At 43.1% G+C, this 19,704-nt stretch overlaps 1 protein-coding gene across 1 annotated transcript in view; it reads right to left on the bottom strand.

Annotated features, from left to right (window-relative positions):
• HHAT (hedgehog acyltransferase) overlaps positions 1-19,704 on the bottom strand; it is a 387,319-nt gene that overhangs the window by 314,723 nt on the left and 52,892 nt on the right. Inside the window, exon 5 of the mRNA XM_053607789.1 lies at positions 17,494-17,709. Within this exon, the coding sequence (XP_053463764.1) occupies positions 17,494-17,709 (216 nt within the window). The remainder of the gene's footprint in view (positions 1-17,493; positions 17,710-19,704) is intronic.

Consider the following 19,704-nt stretch of genomic DNA (forward strand, 5'->3'; position numbering starts at 1 on the left):
TAGTAAAATATCTCAAGAATGGAAGAAAAAATATCCAATGTACTCAGTACTATTATGAAACCAATTTACAATCACTCACACTTCCATATGAAGAATAGATCACAACTATGGCCCAGGATGAAAGAGGGAGGAGAGGGGGGAGGTCAGATCAAGGGTAGGTGAATGGTGGGATCACACCTATGGTGCATAATTCAAGGGTACATGTCGTATCTATTAAGTATAGAGTACAAATGTCTTAATAATTCAGTAAACCAGATGAGGTATATATCAACCACTGTGATGTAAATGCTCCTAATTCTATATGAAATCAGCACATTGTACCCCATAAATTCATTAATGTATACATGATCTTTGTGTTTATGATTTAATAAACAAATAAATAGAGGCTGCAGTATAAGCTGGGCTTCTCTACATAGCCATAATAAATCAGTAAGTTCACTGAAAATAAATACATGGTTGAAAGCTTGTTGGCTTAAGTTTTTTAATATAAATTGATTAACAGGAAATTTCCTTTCTCCTTTAGATTCCCTCAGTTTACTTCAGGAAGATTATCTGTGCAGCCTTACCAAGCTGGTATAGGAAATAACAGTAACTGCTTTGAAGAATTCATCTGGTCAGTTTTGACAGGGGAAGCAAGACTTGTTAGGGGTTCACCAAGAAGGAAGATTCGGTATACTGGGTTATCTGCAGACTTGTAGTGGTCATGTCTATTGCAGTCACAGCTGCGCCGCAGTGACCCAATAACCCCTTTGAGGCACGAGCTGAAGGTGGGTTTCCTTCAAATCCTTACTTCAACCACGCATGCTCTGAGGGACCGTGCAAAGTCTGCAGTGGTGCATCTACCCGGCGGTAGGTCACTAAATCTTCAGTGCAGAAACACCTACCTGCCAGATCATTCATGCCTGTGTTATTTAATTGAGGAGAAAGAAAAGGGGAAGAACCAAATGTCCAACCATAGGATATGGGTTAAATGCATGAGTGCACCTCAATATAATGTAGTCAGGAAAACTATTTTTGTTCAATGTGCATAAGATAATGAAAGGTGGAAAGAAATATACTGAGATGACAAAAGTGGTAATCTTTGCATCATGAGATTTTAGTTATTTTGAACAATCAAAATGGTTTCTTTTTCTTTCCTTTTTTTTTTTTTTAAATCAGGGGAAAAGCATTGAAACCTTACAATATTTTGAATGCTTTGGCCCTCTCTGCTAGTGATATGCAAACATATCCAAGACCTCTCAATTTCTGCAGCTGCTTCTGAAGACTTCTAGGGTCAGGACTTTCTGGAAGCCCAGTATCCTCTGGGAGCAAATATTCTTCTCTCTCTGTTACACTAGGCTCACCTTAATTTCTCCTTCTCCCTTCACTCTTAGATTTTCTTAGCTGTGTACTGAGTTATTCTTGGTTCATCCTCAACCCTTTCTCAACTCTCTAAAGCAAATTCACTTTGCCCTAATGACCACTAGCAAATGAGGAAATGATTACAAACACACTGCTATGGTCTGTGTGTCTGTTGCTTCCTGTAATTCAGTTGTTGAAACACTATCCCCCACAGTGATGGTACTCAGAGGTACTAGGGGCCTGTGGGAGTAAGGATGTCACAAAAGCAGAGTAAAAAAGGAGTCTCCAGAGAGTCTAGATCCTCTACCATGTGAGGACACAGTGAGAAGGTGCCAGTCTACAAGCCAGGAAGCAGGCCCTCACCAGACATGATCCCTTCCAGCACACTAATCTTGGAATTCCCAGCTTCCAGGACTATGAGGAAACAGTTTCTGCTGCCTCATCAGCCGCCCAGTACATGGTACTTTGTTATAGTGGCCCAAATGGGCCAAGAAAGAAAATTAGGACCAGGAAGTAGGAGTGCTGCTGTAACACAACAAATACCTAACGACGTGAAAGCAGCCTGGGAACTGGGTAATGGGTAGAGTCTGGAACATTTTGGTGGCACGTGGTAGAAAAAAGCCTACGTTGCTATGAATAGATTTTTAAGGAGGAATTTGGCCAGGCCTCAGAAGGAGAGAACTATAGAGAAAGCTTCAAAATTCCTAAAGAATACCTAAGTGGCTATGAACAGAATGTCGATGGAGGTACGCCTACTGCAGGCCATTCTGATGATTACACAGAAATGAGGAACTTGGCATTGGTAACCAAAGGAAACCCCTATGCTCACGGGTTGATGACATCACAACCCTCGGGCAATCACTCAATGGGACACCACCAGTCCCCATAATTCCTGGACTTACCTAGACGTTCCAGTTGACTGGACTTTCAGTTGACTCACTTCTCTGAGCACAGTTGTGAAACAACAAGAAAGTAGGCTGAATTGCGTTTGTGTCCCAGTGGAAGACAGAACCTTTGAGTGAAGAAACTGGCTATTTAGCTGAAGCCATTTTTAAGCAGAGTGTGGAAGGTGACGCTTGGCTCCTCTTGGCTGTTTATAGCAAAATGGCCAAAGAGAGAAGTGATTTAAAAACAAAGTTGTTCACCAAAATGGAAGAGGAACTTAAAGATTAGAAAAAAATCTTAGTCTATCCACATTGTAAAGAATGAGTAAGCTTCTTCTGGGAGAGAACACCAAGGATGTGGCCAAAGGACCACCTGATAGGGAGAGTAGCCACTCATGAAACAGAATCCAAGACCTACTGTCCAAGACAAAGGGAGAATGACCCCAAAAGAATTCGGAAATCATCAGGGCTGGCTCACTTATTATAGCCCAAAGCATGAGGGCCTGGGGGGCAGAGCAATTTCAAAGTCAAAAAAGTGGCTGTCACTACCCAGTGCCACCCCAGGGTGCAGGCTCTGCTCTCACCCCTGTTACCACCCTCATTGGGTGACACAGGTGCAGCTCCTGTGGGCCCTGGAGCAGTGCAGTAAATACAGTGACCAGCAAAGCTGTGAGGGATGGTGGCCTCCACTTAGATTTCTGATGATGCCTGAAGCCACAGGGCCCAGGCAGATAACTGCCACAGGGGTAGGGGCCGCCACCAGAAGCCCCCACTAGGATAAGTTCCAGCAGAGCCAAGGGGGTCCACCCGCTATGACCCTAGACAAGTAGAGCCACCAGCTCAAGATTCTGGCCTGAGTGAGCTGCAGGAGACACAGGGCTGCTGGGGTAAGAGCCCCACCCCGTGTGTCCAGGTCAGACCTCCACTCAGGGAAGGGCCTAGAGGACAGAGCAACAAGCCAAAGACAAGTATTTGGACCCATAAGGTTTGGTACTTGATCAGGACTTTTACTCCCTTCTTCTTTCCTATTTCTCCATTATGGAATGGGAATGTCCATCCTATGCCTGCCCCAGCACTGTACTTCAAAGCCCTCAGCTTATTTGATTTCCTAGGCTCACACCTGGAGGAGAATTTGCTGGAGGACAATTTCAGGCCTTTTTTTTTTTTTTGGGGGGGGAGGGCTAATCAGCTTTGTGTTTGTGTATTTACTGTGCATTTACTGTGTAGCCCAAGGCAACTCTTCTTCCAATGTGCAGCAGCCAAAAAAAAAAACGGCTAGGACCCCCTAATTAGGACTTCCCAACCTCAAGCCCTGAGAGAAAGACCTTCCTGTTGTTTATAAACCACCAAGTTTATGATGTTTTGTTTCAGCAGTTTGAGGAACTAAGACACTCAGATTCCATCAATCTGTGGAAACCCAAGTTCACATCGAGGCCACTGACAAGGCTAAGACAAGGAGGACCAAAATCTCTCTGGCCCACTAGGCTGTTGGGCCTTTCCTGGTGCCCAAACTCTTGGAGAGAAGCAGGTTGCAGGTTGTCTGGCTGAATGTGCAGTGTTGACAGAAGACAATCATCACACCATTGGACACCTCCAGTTTCTAAATAAGCAACTATTCCACCGGCCTGAGCACAACCCAACCCCAACCCAGGGCTCCTGAAGGCCACACCTGCACCTGTGGCCTGAGAGCAGCCCCAGATACAGAACCCCCCTCCAGGGAGGAGAGATGCAAGGGGGACTGGATGGAAGCTAAGAGGAGGCCCAAGCAAATGGCCCCACGAGGCCATCAAGAAAACACATCTACCCAATTGCTTCTCAGCTCCAGGCAATCATATTTCTCTTTCCTTTCTTTCAGACAGAATCTTGCTCTGTCACCCAGGCTACAGTACCTGAGCGTCAACCCAGCTCACAGCAACCTCAAACACCTGGGCTCAAGCCATCCTCCTGCCTCAGCCTCCTGAGTAGCTGGGACTACAGACACCCACCACAATGCCTGCCTAATTATTTCTATTTTTAGTAGAGGGGGGACTTATTCTTGCTCAGGCTGGTCCCAAACTCTTTGAGCTCGAGGGATCCTCCAGCCTCAGCCTCTCAAAATGCTAGAATGACAGGTGTGAGCACCACACCCAGTCTGGCAATCACATTTCAAAGTCAATTTGAAGGTCTTCTTTTCTTCCCTAAACCATGTGCAGTCTAAAATGGCACAAATATTTATAATTAAAAAGAACTGCCAACTGGCTTCCCGATAATGACTTACCTACCTTCCACAGCCCAAAACTTCCCTAACAGATTTAATACGGCAGAATTATGTGTCCCTATAGGACAAAAAGGGCTAGATGTTTCTCTGCAACACTCCTCTTTTGATGCTGAATGCCTCCTCTTTTTGAAGACCAAAAAGTTTATTACCTAATTGTTCAGAAGGAGGAAAACCATCAAACTTTCCATTCTATTTGCTTTCACCTAAACAAAATGGTTCTTTCTTTAGTCATGTCATTATTACAGTCCATTATACCTTCAATCTAGTCACCTCCCTCTTATTAAAAAAAAAAAAAACAACACAGCATTTGTCCCTTGTCAATGCAGCAGGAAGGACAGACATACTGTATACAGTCTGTCTAATGAGGAGAGCTGCTCTCTTGTCTGCATGCAAAGTATTTCATCTGAGACATTTCAAACCTAGGGGATTGCAACCTTAAGACCACTGGAAATTGCCACCATGGAAATTATAAGTTCAGGCGCCAGTGAAAAATACATATTAACTCATCTGCAAAATGCATTTCAAAGCGCATATTTTAAAACCTCATTTCATGCAAATTGCATAAAAAGGAATAGCAAAGTCTTTCTTTCTTGTTCAAAGATATTCTGATGATTAAAGATGACAGTTCTCAAAGATGAAAAGTCTTTTTCCTTTGCATACTAATAATACATATGTTTGAAAGCACCAAAAAAAGCCTTACTCAGAACCAGTTATTCAACTGGGCCATCTCTGTGGCTGACCTTCTGGCTTCCCTCTGCTTGGGTCAAGGGACTATATAGCAGATGTCTCATTCCTCTACAGTGGGTGTCACTCCTCTGCATTCTGTGGTCACAGACAAGACTCCTAGTCCCAGTTAATCACTCCCTAATCAGAGCTTCATTGCCCCCTCCCCAGCCATCCAGACCACAGCCTGTGACATACAGTGATCTCTCCCAGAACGGCAAGAGGGGCTGGCTAGTGGCGTTACTACTGCAAGACTGCAGTACCTGTCTGGTGGTGTTACTACCGCAAGACTGCGGTACCTGTCTGGTGGTGTTACTACCACAAGACTGCAGTATCTGTCTGGTCAACTTGAACCTCCAGATTCTCTTCAGCCACCAGGCCATGCTCTAGTCCCTCACTCCTGGTACACCAAATCCGCATGGCAAGGCTCAGGTCTTAATTTCTTTTACCCAATCTACATTCTAATAGCGTCCCTGTGCCCCTGTGTAAAGCGGTAATGACAGTTTTAGTTTCATAGGGTTGTAGTGAGGATTAAACAAGTTCAGATGTATAAAGCCTGGCTCGAAGTAGATGCCCAGTTAGTATTATAATCAGCATGATTCCAGGTGCTCTCTAGAACCAGAGCCCATGCCAAACCCTGAACAAAGCTTCTGGGACACAGCCTGCCTTCCCAGCTATTCAGGAGTAGGGCCCACCCCTGTAACTGCAGGAATGCCTGGGTCTCTCCAAACAGATGGCAACAGCACACTGGTCTTTTCTGAGGATGAAGGATGGCCACTGTCCAGAATCCCCTGCTGCTGTGCCCACCTTGCAGACTGCATACCCAGGGCCTCAGTTCTGGTCTAAACTCACCCTAGAATTGCCACAGGCTTTAGGCAAATAATAACCGTAATAATAGTAACTAATAATTTCTAGTATTTGTGTCAAGCCATATCACCTGTATAAAATCATTTAGTCTTCACCCCCCAGTGAAAGGGGAACTAGTATATCATTCTGCCTATTTAACCAGTAAGGACACTGAGGCATAAATAAAATATTTCACCAAATGCTCTCAAGCCAAAGCACAGCAAGGATTCAAATCCAAGGAGTTGGGCACCACTGCCTTTGTACTTAACCTCCAAGCCAAATTTCCTAACATCAGAGAACCCTCAGCAAGGAAGAGACCCAGGCCCACCACACTAAGGTCCACCTTCCTCCCTGCACCCAGCCACACTGTACAACGCGATATGACCAAAGGAGACACAGCAGTCCTACATTCCATGTTGAGCAAGTCAATGACACATCCTGCCCTTCCTCAACCCCCATCCCCACCTGGCTCAATATGTGAATCCCACAGAAACACAGGGCAAAAAATAAATCAGGCCCATCAGGTTCTAAATGCCACCAGAAATGGCTTTCAAGGTAACGTACCGAGGTAAATTTTTACACATTCATGATTAATATGTGCAAATTTCTCATGTCTTCCATTACAAAAGACACCTCTTCTATATTACTCTCATTTTGTGTACATGGAAATAATTTACATGCTAAAAACTGGGAGGAAAGACACATTCTCCAGAGTTGTTTTATCAGGTGGAGTTTGTGGATTCCCAGTTGGGTACCAATTTTCCTCCCAGGTTTGTTTCCACAATGGGACTCTGCTGCCCCCTGGTGATGAAGTCTCACCCTGCTGCTCTAGGTTATTTCTAGGCATTGACCTGAAAGTCAGAAGACTAGGAATTTTCAGTATTACCAATCTATACTCCTGAAGCCACTCCATTCATTCATTCATTCAAGCACCTGAAAGCACAAATCTTGCCTACAAGTTCTTACAATTAGCTTTCTTCCTCCCACTTCTAGACTCTTCTTCCCTGGTTTCTCTGCAAATCCTCCTTTCTCCATTAGGTTAGCTTCTTGGATTAACCCCATCCTTTAAAAGCCCCCTTTACCCCAGGAGGGAAGTGCCCACAGGCACTTCCACCAACTGCAGAAATCTGGCTTTTTAAGAGCATTCTGGCCTGGCCTCTTGGCACCGGCAGAGTACAGACTTGGACCCAGGAGATCCTGTGGTCCTGGCTTTCTTTCCTCCAGGCTCACTCCCGCCTCATCCTTCCCTCCCCTCTCGGGCTCTTCTTGCCACTTCATTTGGCGCGCCCGCCTTTTCAGTCAGACTGGCCGACCAGTACACTTGGTGGCTCGGGCCGTGGGACTGGCTCTGAGGTGACACGTTTCAGATTCTTCCAGAACTGAACCCATTGCAGAAGCCGTGTCCCAGCCCAAGGCCCCGTGACCAGGTGGATAGCATTCCTTGTGTCTGCGACTCAGAACTCTGGCTGACCACATTGAAGAAAGATGCTCCAGCAGAGGCTCCTGTCCAGAAGGAGAGTTAAAGGACAGAAATTTCGCAAGTAACCTGGTGGATTAGAGCTGCACCAAGAGAGAAGGTTGAAGAATGCACATCAACCCCGCTGGGGTAAGCTGAGACCCCAAGAATACAAACAAAAGGTACAAAATCCATCACCAAGTGGATGGAAGTCCCCTCCACCATGAGAACGGCTCGGAGTGCCCCACAAACAAACAAGCAGAGTTCAAAGGTTACCCCACTACACTCCACTGGAGAGACCCTCTAAAAACTAGACCTACCTTCCCTACTAGTGTGCCACGGCATTCTCCTGCCAGGCATAAAACTGTATAAAATTGTATATATTCTCTACCTGCAGTTCTGAGCTCCCAGCACTCCCTCCACTCTCACTCTGGAGGCCTGTCCCCCAAGAGTCCAGATTCTTGGGTGATTTCTTGAGGGGTGTGGACAGGACCTGGACTGCAGCTGGTCAGTGCTGATTCTGCAGCATGGGAATAAGGAGAGGACGATCGGCTAAGAGGGAACCAAGCTGCAGCATTGGTGCCCCGAGGCACAGAGCAGCAGCCATTTTTGGCAACAATAGGGCTCACCCCCGGATATTCCAAAGTCACACCCCCTGTCTCTCTGGGCAACCACAGGAAGCGGGGCATCTTCTTAGGTGGCAACCACCTTGGAGCTGAGATGGATGCAGGCACTGTGAGTAAAGGGTTTGCCTGAGGCAGTACTGGCCTGGGTGGAGCGTGGGGACTAGGAAATGCACGCGCAGTGCTGGCTGACTCCCAGGGTGGGGCTGACCCAGAGGATGGCATTACTGAGCCTAAGATGCACCTGGCCCTCAGGGGATCATTAGCCTATAGACAAAGGAAGGCAGGAGGTGAGGACTGACAGCTAACCGCATTGTGAATACAAACCTGCAGGAGCAAAGACAGGGCCTGAGGCGCTGGTTCTGGGAACTCAAAACAGCTTCTCTTCTGCAGGGGAATTTAGCAGGGACAGAAACAAATTTCCACAAAGTTGTTCTGTTCTGTCAGTAACATCAATCGGGGGAGGGCTGGAACTGAGTGAACACCCCCCAGCCTCCATCAAGGACCCAAGGTTGACAGGTCTCACATCCCCCTGCTGGATAGAGGCAGAGAGCAGCGACCTGGCTGAGCAAGTATAGATTTCCTTGTGATTCAGGCAGGTGCAAACCCCTGGTGTATCTGCTCATTCGAGGAAACTGGTGTCACAGCCATGTAGGGCTACCAGTGACTGGGTGTGACAGAAGTGCATGGTGGGGAAGGAGACATCAACCTTCTCAGACTAATCAATTTGCTAGGTGGGTACTCCTGATACCAGAGCACAGAAGCAAGTCATATTTGAGTTGTCAGCAGACCCCTGTGATCCAGTTGCCAGAGACCTTTTAAACCCTCCCACCTGAGAAAGGTGCTGACTGAGACAATTCATTTCGACCTTTTCAACTAAGCCAATCGCCAAAGGACTATCCAAGTGGTGCCCTGGGTGTGTGGCTGTAGGAAGGTTTGATTTTCCTTTTCCAATTGTTGCTGAGGGGTGCGGGGTGACTTAATTGCTGGTATTTCTCCACACCTCAGACTTCAACCCAGAGTAACTGTTTCACTAGGGTCGAACAGAGACCAGCTGAAAACAAAACAGAACCACTTAGCCCCACCACACCGAACAGGTCCCCAGTTTCTCAGGCCGTAGCACTGTACGGGTCCTCAACAAAGCTCCAGGGGAAAAGTCAAATGTTTTAAAATAATCATGAGGTGGAATCAGTGGAAAAACACTGGTAACTTGAATAACCAGAATAGTTCACCCCCCCCACCAAAGAAAGATATGGCAGATGTAACTGAAGACCCAATTCATAAACAGTTGGCTGAGATCAGAAATCAAATTCAGAATTTGGATTGTAAACAAGATTAATACAAAGGAGGAAAATTTGGAATTAGAAATTCGAGGAGCAAATCAAAAGTCAGAATTAGAAATTTGAGGAGAAATTCAAAAGTTGTCTCAAGAATTTAAAGACAAAACCAAAGATTTAGACGCACTGAAGGAAGAATTTGTAGCCCTCAAAGATCTGAAAAATACAGTAGAATCCCTCAGTAACAGAGTGGAGCAAGCAGAAGAAAGGATTTCTGACATTGAAGACAAAGCCTTTGAACTCTCCCAAACTCTCAAAGAGGAAGAGAAATGGAGAGCAAAAATGGATCATTCTCTCAGAGAACTCTGGGATAATTCGAAGAAGGCTAATATCCACCTCACTGGAATCCCTGAAAGTGATGAAGTGGCCTCGCAAGGCACAGAGGCCCTTGTACATGAAATTATGAAAGAGAATTTTCCAGACATGCCAAGAGATTCTGAAACTCAGATAGCAGTTTCAGAACCCCAGCACAATTCAACCCGAATAAGACATCCCCCAGGCATATCATAATTAACTTCACTAAAGTTAATATGAAGGAGAAAATTCTGAAAGCAGCCAGATGTAAGAAATCCATTACTCACAAAGGGAAGAATATTAGAATGACTGCAGATCTCTCTGCTGAAACTTTTCAAGCCAGAAGAGGGTGATCATCGACTTTTAATCTCCTAAAACAAAATAACTTTCAACCCCGGATCCTGTATCCAGCTAAACTGAGTTTCGTTTATGATAGAGAAATTAAATACTTTAATGACATTCATATGTTGAAGAAATTTGCCATAAACAAACAGCTCTTCAGGATATTCTCAGACCTATCCTCCATAATGACCAGCCCAATCCTCTACCACAAAAGAAAACTCACTCAGAAACTTCGGATCAAACTCCAACTTTCACAGTGGCAAAAGGATTAAAAATGTCAACTGCACTTTCGAAACACTCGATACCCAAAATTTTACCAGACTTATCAATAGTCTCCATTAATGTGAACGGCTTAAACTGTCCTCTAAAGAGGCACAGGTTGGCTGACTGGATACAAAAACTCAGGCCAGATATTTGCTGCATACAAGAATCACATCTTACCTTATAAGATAAATATAGACTCACGGTGAAAGGATGGTCATCCATATTTCAGGCAAAGGGTAATCAGAAAAAATCAGTTGTTGCAATTCTATTTGCAGACACAATAAGCTTTAAACCAACAAAAGTAAGGAAGGATAAGAATGGTCACTTCATATTTGTTAAGGGTAATACTCAATATGATGAAATTTCTATTATGAATATTTGTGCACCCAACCAGAATGCACCTCAATTTATAAGAGAAACTCTAACAGACATAAGCAACTTGATTTCCCCCAGCTCCATAACAGTCAGAGATTTCAACACTCCTTTGGCAGTATTGAATCAATCCTCCAATAAGAAACTGAGCAAAGAAATTTTAGATTTAAACCTAACCATCCAACATTTGGATTTAGCAGACATCTACAGAACATTTCATCCCAACAAAACTGAATACACATATTCTCATCAGCCCACGGAACATACTCCAAAATCAATTACATCTTAGGTCACAAGTCTAACCTCTGTAAATTTAAAGGAATAGAAATTGTTCCTTGCATCTTCTCAGACCACCATGGAATAAAAGTTGAGCTCAGTAACAACAGAAATCTGCGAACTCATATAAAAATATGGAAGTTAAATAACCTTATGCTGAATGATAGCAGGGTCATAGATGAGATTAAGAAGGAAATTGCCAAATTTTTGGAACAAAATGACAATGAAGACACGAATTATCTGAACCTCTGGGATACTGCAAAGGCAGTCCTAAGAGGGAAATTTATAGCACTGCAAGCCTTCCTCGAGATAACATAAAGAGAGAAAGTTAATAACTTAATGGGACATCGCAAGCAACTGGAAAAGGAAGAACATTCCAATTCCAAACCCACTAGAAGAAAAGAAATAACCAAAATTAGAGCAGAATTAAATGAAATTGAAAACAAAAGAATTATACAACAGATCAATAAATCAAAAAGTTGGTTTTTTGAAAAGGTCAATAAAACAGATCAACATTTGGCTAACCTAACCAGGAAAAAAAAAAAAAAAAAAAAAGAGTAAAATCTCTAATTTCATCAGAAATGACAAAGACGAAATAACAGACTCCTCAGAAATTCAAAAAATACTTAATGAAAATATTCTAAGAAAATTTATTCTCAGAAATATGAAAATCTGAAGGAAATTGACCAATACTTAGAAGCACGTCACCTTCCAAAACTTAGCCAGAATCAAGTGGAAATGTTGAACAGGCCCATGTCAAGTGCTGAAATAGCATCAACCATACGAAATCTCCCTACAAAAAAAAAGCCCAGGACCAGATGGCTTCACATCAGAATTCTACCAAACCTTTAAAGAGGAACTACCTATATTACTCGACCTGTTCCAAAATATAGAAAAAGAAGGACTACTACCCAACACGTTCTATGAAGCAAACATCATCCTGATCCCCAAACCAGGAAAGACCCAACAAGAAAAGAAAATTATAGACTAATATCACTAATGAATATAGATGCAAGAATATTCAACAAGATCCTAACAAACAGAATCCAGCAACACATCAAACAAATTATACATCATGACCAAGTCGCTTTTATCCCAGGGTCTCAAGGCTGGTTCAATATCCGTAAATCTATAAGTATAATTCAGCACATAAACAAATTATAAAACAAAGACCATATGATTCTCTCAATTGATGCAGAAAAAGCTTTTGATAATATCCAGCATCCCTTCATGATCAGAACACTTAAGAAAATTGGTACAGGTGGCGCCTGTGGCTCAAGGAGTAGGGCGCCAGTCCCATATGCCGGAGGTGGCGGGTTCAAACCCAGCCCCGGCCAAAAACCACAAAAAAAAAAAAAATTAGTATAGAAGTGACATTTCTTAAACTGATAGAGGCCATCTATAGCAAATCCACAGCCAATACCATATTCAATGGAGTCAAGTTGAAATCATTTCCAGTCAGATCCACTTGTCAGATCAGACAAGGCTGCCCACTGTCTCCACTGCTCTTTAACATTGTAATGAAAGTTTTAGCCACCGCAATTAGGGAAGAAAAGGCGATCAAGGGTAACCATATAGGGTCAGAAGAGATCAAATTTTCACTCTTCGCAGATGATATGATTGTATATCTGGAAAACACCAGGGATTCTACTACAAAACTCTTAGAAGTGATCAAGGAATACAGCAGCGTCTCAGGTTACAAAATCAACATTCATAAATCGGTAGCCTTTATATATACCAACAATAGTCAAGCTGAAAAAACAGCTAAGGACTCTTTTCCATTCACAGTAGTGCCAAAGATGATGAAATATTTGGGAGTTTATCTAACAAATGACGTGAAAGATCTCTATAAAGAGAACTATGAAACTCAAAAAAAAGAAATAGCTGAAAATGTTAACAAATGGAAAAACATACCATGCTCATGGCTGGGAAGAATCAACATTGTTAAAATGTCCATACTACCGAAAGCAATATACAATTTTAATGCAATCCCAATTAAAGCTCCACTGTCATACTTTAAAGATCTTGAAAAAATAATACTTCATTTTATATGGAATCAGAAAAAACCTCGAATAGCCAAGACATTACTCAGAAATAAAAACAAAGCAGGAGGAATCATGCTACCGGACCTCAGACTATACGATAAATCGATAGTGATCAAAACAGCATGGTACTGGCACAAAAACAGAGAGGTAGATATATGGAACAGAATAGAGAACCAAGAGATGAATCCAGCTACTTACCGTTATTTGATCTTTGACAAGCCAATTAAAAACACTGTGGGGAAAAGTTTCCCTATTTAACACATGGTGCTGGGTGAACTGGCTGGCAACCTGCAGAAGACTGAAACTGGACCCACACCTTTCACCATTAACTAAGATAGACTCTCACTGGATTAAAGATTTAAACTTAAGACATGAAACTATAAAAATACTAGAAGAGAGTGCAGGGAAAACCCTTGAATAAATCAGTCTGGGCGAATATTTATGAGGAAGACCCCCCGGGAAATTGAAGCAGCTTCAAAAATACACTACTGGAACCTGATCAAACTAAAAAGCTTCTGCACAGCTAAGAACACAGTAAGTAAAGCAAGCAGACAGCCCTCAGAATGGGAGAAGATATTTGCAGGTTATGTCTCCGACAAAGGTTTAATAACCAGAATCCACAGAGAACTCAAATGTCTAAGCAAGAAAAGAACAAGTGATCCCATCGCAGGCTGGGCAAGGGACTTGAAGAGAAACTTCTCTGAAGAAGATAGGCACACAGCCTACAGACACATGAAAAAAATGCTCATCATCCTTAATCATTACAGAAATGCAAACCAAAACTACTTTGAGAGATCATCTAACTCCAGTAAGATTAGCCTATATCACAAAATCCCAAGATCAGAGATGTTGGCGTGGATGTGGAGAAAAGGGAACTTCTATACTGCTGGTGGTAATGCAAATTAATACACCCTTTTGGAAAGATGTTTGGAGAACCCTTAGAGATCTAAAAATAGATCTGCCATTCAATCCTATAATTTCTCTACTAGGCATATACCCAGAAGACCAAAAATCACATCATAACAAAGATATTTGTACCAGAATGTTTATTGCAGCCCAATTCATAATTGCTAAGTCATGGAAAAAGCCCAAGTGCCCATCGATCCACGAATGGATTAATAAACTGTGGTATATGTACACCATGGAATATTATGCAGCCTTAAAGAAAGATGGAGACTTTACCTCTTTCATGTTTACATGGATGGAGCTTGAACATATTCTTCTTAGTAAAGTGTCTCAAGAATGGAAGAAAAAGTATCCAATGTACTCAGCCCTACTATGAAACTAATTTATGGCTTTCCTATGAAAGCTATAACCGAGTTATATCCTAAGAATATGAGGAAGGGGAAGAGGGAGGGGAGGATGGGGGGAGGGAGGGTGATTGGTGGGATCACACCTACAGTGTATCTTACAAGGTTACATGTGAAACTTAGTAAATGTAGAATATAAATGTCTTAGCACAATAACTAAGAAAATGCCAGGAAGCCTATGTTAACCAGTGTGATGAAAATATGTCAAACGGTCTATAAAACCAGTGTATGGCGCCCCATGATTGCATTAATGTACACAGCTATGATTTAATAGTAATAAAAAGAAAGAAAGAAAGAAAGAGCACTCTGTAGCTCACTGAACATTCCTCCTTTTCTGGACTGACTTTTCTATGAATATTCCCAGAGAAAATTTTTAATTTGCCATTACAAGTTCCTTGTGCTCAGCAATAGATATTGTTTTAGAAGGGTTAAAGGGAGAGAGAGAAGACAGATGAAACCCAGGGTCTCTGTAACTGAGCCCATATAGCAGTGGTTCTCAGTCTTCCTAATGCCGTGACCCTTTATGGTCCTCATGTTGTGGTGACCCCCAACCATAAAATTATTTTTATTCCTACTTCGTAACTGTAATTTTGCTACTGTTATGAATTGTAATGCAAATATCTGATATACAGGATGGTCTTAGACGACCCCTGTGAAAGGGTCATTTAACCCGCACAGGTTGAGAACCACTGCCCTATAGGAAGAAACAAGCCCTTCTCCCCAGACTGAGACTCCAGCAGGGGTCCTCAAACTTTTTAAACAGGGGGCCAGTTCACTGTCCCTCAGACAGTTGGAGGGCCGGACTATAGTTTAAAAAAAAAAAAAAAAAAACTATGAACAAATTCCTATGCACACTGCACATATCTTAAGTAAAAAAACAAAATGGGAACAAATACAATCACACCGCTTCATGTGGCCCATGGGCTGTAGTTTGAGGACCCCTGCTCCAGAGAATGTGAACCCTTAGCTAAGGATTTATGGGAGCAAAAATCCCAAAGTGTGCCTCCATGTGACAGATACAGGACCTTACAACAGGCCTCTAATAATCCTATTGGAACCTAAAGGGCACAACTTGAAAAAAGGAGATGAGAAACAAAAAGACCAATTATTTTGTATAATTACTAAGTGCAGGTCCCACAGGACAAAGCTTCTTATGGATAAGAGACAGTTAGGAAAATAATGTTCTCTCCTAATGGATTTAGTCGGTTTCTCTGAGAATTACCTTTGGTCATCAAGAGAAGGGTGTGTGTCGGGGCGGGGGGGAGGGGTGGCGGGGGGGGTGGGTGTGTGTGTTTAGTCCAAAAGTTATTGGCTGGCAAATTGGGAAGAATCCAGAACTCATAATGGTGAGATTGTAAAACAGACAAAATTCCCAAGGCCTGAACCCATCCTATACTGTGCCTACTGCATCTTTCCCCCACCTGCTTCTCAGGGACTAAGGGTGCTGATAGCCAGAATCACCTGAGGCCTGTGAAACCACCTGCCGGGCTCCACCCTCAGAGGCTGATTAGCAGGTCTGGTAGGGCCCGAGAAAACTTCCATTTCTGACAAGTTCCCTGGCTAACACTGCTGGCTCAGGGACCACACTTTGCAAACCAGAGTTAGATATGCTGGCACCACTAAGCCACCTGTCTTTTACACAATCATTTTAAACACAATTTTAAGCTTAGATCTGAAATTATTTCATGACAAAAGAACAATCCTATGTAAATTAAACCAAGGTGACAAACCACACACTAAACATATCTACCTAGAATATTGATTTCACTTAAAAATTTCTGGAGAGAAAACAAGTTATATGCTTTCGCTATTCATTGTTACAATGGAAAAAGTACAGTTTTCAGTAAAATACACAGCTTAATGAAATTTTTCAGACACAAGATTTCTATTCCAGGGGACATCCTTCATGTTCTTCCCCAGCCCCAGAAATGCACAACACTGCTGTTGGCCCTCCACTGTATATTGATTGACTGATAAGACCTAGTCTTACTCTGTTGCCCAGCCTGGAGTGCAGTGGTGTCACCATAGCTCACTATAATCTCAAACTCCTGGGATCAAGTGATCCCCTTGCCTCAGCCTTCCAAGTAAGTGGGACTATAGCTAGCTGCCACCACGCCTGGTTAATTTGTCTATTTTCAGTAGAGATGGGGTCTTGTTGGTCTTGAACTCCTGAGCTGAAGCAATCCTCCTGGCCTCAGCCTCCCAGAGTGCTGGGACTATAGGCATGAGCCACCACACCTGGCCTGGATGTACAGCCTAAACTATGCTGCTATGCTGGGAGTGCATGTGTGTTTGTGTGTTCGTATTTACAAGTGTGCATTTACATACGTGTTATTCTTTCCTCCATGAGTATTGTTTTGCTGCGGGGAGCGGGGTAGAAATGCCTCTTGAGAAGCACTGCTTTAGGCTTTGCTGATTACCAACACCCCAGGTGAATCAACTTAGCAAATATGTTCCATAAAACTAGATGTGGGTTGGAGGGAAGAGAAAATAAAAAGAAAGTTCTAAGTAGAGCGAAAGGTGAAGTGGGGACAACAAAGGCAGCTTGACGTGGCATTTCTGACAAGGATGCTGTCCAGAGAAGGCAAATGGGGGCCCGGGCACATCCAGGCCCCCGACCTGAGGACACACCACTGTCTTCTCATCTAGGTGACCCTGAACAATCACTTCCCAGGCTGTGGCAGGGCTTCCTAAGCAGCTTGTGAATATAAAGGGAAACATAGTTGCCAAACAACAGCTCAGATAGTTTCTTTCTACTTTTTCAAGTAATATCATCATAATAAAATCTTTTTCTTTCCCTAGGATTTCACCACGGTGGACACCAACTCCCAAGTCCCGCTCTGTATGCCCCAGTTATTAACAGCTCCAACTGCCACACTCTACTGAGAATCAAGATGGGGACCCCAGAACTAAGACTCGAGAGACAGGTCAACCTTCATTTGGAAGGCTTATTTCCCCTACATATTTTGTCTGTTATGTAAAAACTCATGACAATGGAGTATGTGTGTTAGGTCTCTGGGTACCACGGAATGACAAGAGTCACAAGGCATAGAGATGACCACAGCAGGGACAGAGGCTTAGAACACAGAACACTGATCCAACCCCCGACCCCCATGGCACTACCTGTCTCACGAACTCCGGGAAGCTGAGGATGGGCCCATTGTGGAAGGCTGGGTAGTAAAAGACATAGGCCAGCAACCAGGGCAAGGAGCAGGAGGCTCGGTCAGCTGGCAGCTGCCGCCAGCAGAACTCGAGGCTGAAGCTGGTGTAGTACAGGCAGCGGACGGTCAGCGTGAACTGCAGCAAGTAGTACTCATCCTCTGTCTCGTACCACCGCCTCTGCAAGACCAGAAGGAGGGAGCACCTCTGAGCGTCGGCGAAAGCCTTCCCGCTGCAGGGGCTGGCCAGCGTGGCCGCCTTTATCCGAGCTGCCCGAGCCCTGGGAAGACGCCCTTTTCCCCAGGTGGAGCAGCTGTGCCCTAAACAGAGTCAGGAGCCAGAGAACACCAGGTAAATCTCACTGCTAATCAAAGCAAGCATTTAATGAGCAGTGGGAAAAAGACCATCCGCATCATAAATTTAGCATCAGACCTGACCCCACAGAGGGAATTTTTTCCTGGATATATTAGCCACATCCGGTGGAGATTAGTTACATCCAATGGATAGTCTGACAGCTTGATGACAGAGAGACTTAAAATGTCACACAGGATTCCTGTCTTCAATCTATTTCTCTTTTGGCTTTTCTGTTAATTTGGCTCCACATTTTAGTTGAGTATGATTTGCCAAAAAGGCTTTCAAGCAGTGTTTTTCAACCTGTGCCTCTAGGTTCATAGGCACACTAGAACCTATAATTAAACTTCCATGGCACACTTAAATTATGTTTATACAAAAAAAAAAAATACTTACTGTGCATTGAACTTCTTTTGAAAATAATTTAATTAATAATTTTTAAAAAATGTTTGCAGCACCCCTAAGATCCTCTCACAGTACACCGGTTGAAAATCACTGCTTTTGAGATGCATATTTAAAAGAAATAGTCCTGTTCTTTAATGTGTTGAAGTCTTCATGCAGGAGACAGGTTTATAAAAATGCAGTTACAACCCAACATGAAACAAGAATAAGCCTGTACAAAACCACACACGGGACAAAAGACAAGAAGGAAAATGTGATCAAATGTTCCTGTCGGGGGAGTAAAATCATGAGTCATTTCATGACCTCTATGTTTTTCTATATTTCCCATGTTTTCTAAAAATACATATATTGTTTTTTAGTGAGAAAAACAATTTATGGAACTATATATGAGATATAGAACTGGGTAAAAGGAATAAGCAGTTAATTCGATCCATGAGGGTCTTTTAAGGCTATTCACACACACAAAAAACCCAACCACTGACAAGAATTTCTACTTATCTAAGACGTCCGCAGCCCCCAAGGTTGAGGACAATCAGACCAAGAGAATCACATGGGCAAAGGCACTGAAACACAGCTAGTTTCTACTCATTTGATCGCCGCCTTCTGTGGTTTTCAAGTCACCACAAAATGTGCACAAAAAGCAAACATTTATTCGCCACCAACATCCATAACTGATGCTACCTGTCCCCCCAAAATGATAAAGTCTGTGCACTTGCCAGGTCCACAAAGCATTAGACGTGCGTTTGTAATTTTTTTGGAAATGCATTTTAAGCACACTTGTTTAAAGGGTTGCCTCATTAATCATTCCGGGAGGGTAAGTAGCTTTTGTTAAGACAGGGTTACTAACCTGAGTGAGTCCCATTAAGTCCAGATTTTGAAAGTCCAGATATGTTTAAAACTAAGTACCACTGGTGAGAGCGAGAAAAATGAAGACAGCTTCACAACAGCAAAAAAAAAAGCACTTGAACTTTTGAAATGCTACAATTTTCACAAAATCACTTAATGTTTATCTTGTTTGACCCTGGGGACAGTCCCATGAGAAAGGTAGAGAAGATGTTACAAGTTATAAATAAGGAAACTAAGATTAAGTGGCCACCTCCAGCTTCAAGACTGGGAGGAGACAGTGAACAGAGACACTAGAAACCAGGCCATCGGCCCATTTTCCTTGTCATGCTCCTTCCCACCACCGCGCTGACCCAAGCACGTGAATCCCGTGTATAGTCACCCAGATCAGCAAAGGAGTGAATGAACCAAAATACAGATGTCACGGTGACTGAAGAAAGATTATCAAAAACTTCCCAAGATTGTGCAAGGAATGTTAATGGGGTAAAGGTAAAGAAATAAAAAAAGAGCCACAGAGAAACTGACTGGCCAGTGTCATATACCAAAGTGCTGCTGGCCCTCACCAACTGGGATATAGGA

This window comes from Nycticebus coucang, chromosome 10, assembly GCF_027406575.1.
Source record: "Nycticebus coucang isolate mNycCou1 chromosome 10, mNycCou1.pri, whole genome shotgun sequence".
NCBI classification, from domain to species: Eukaryota; Metazoa; Chordata; class Mammalia; order Primates; family Lorisidae; genus Nycticebus; species Nycticebus coucang.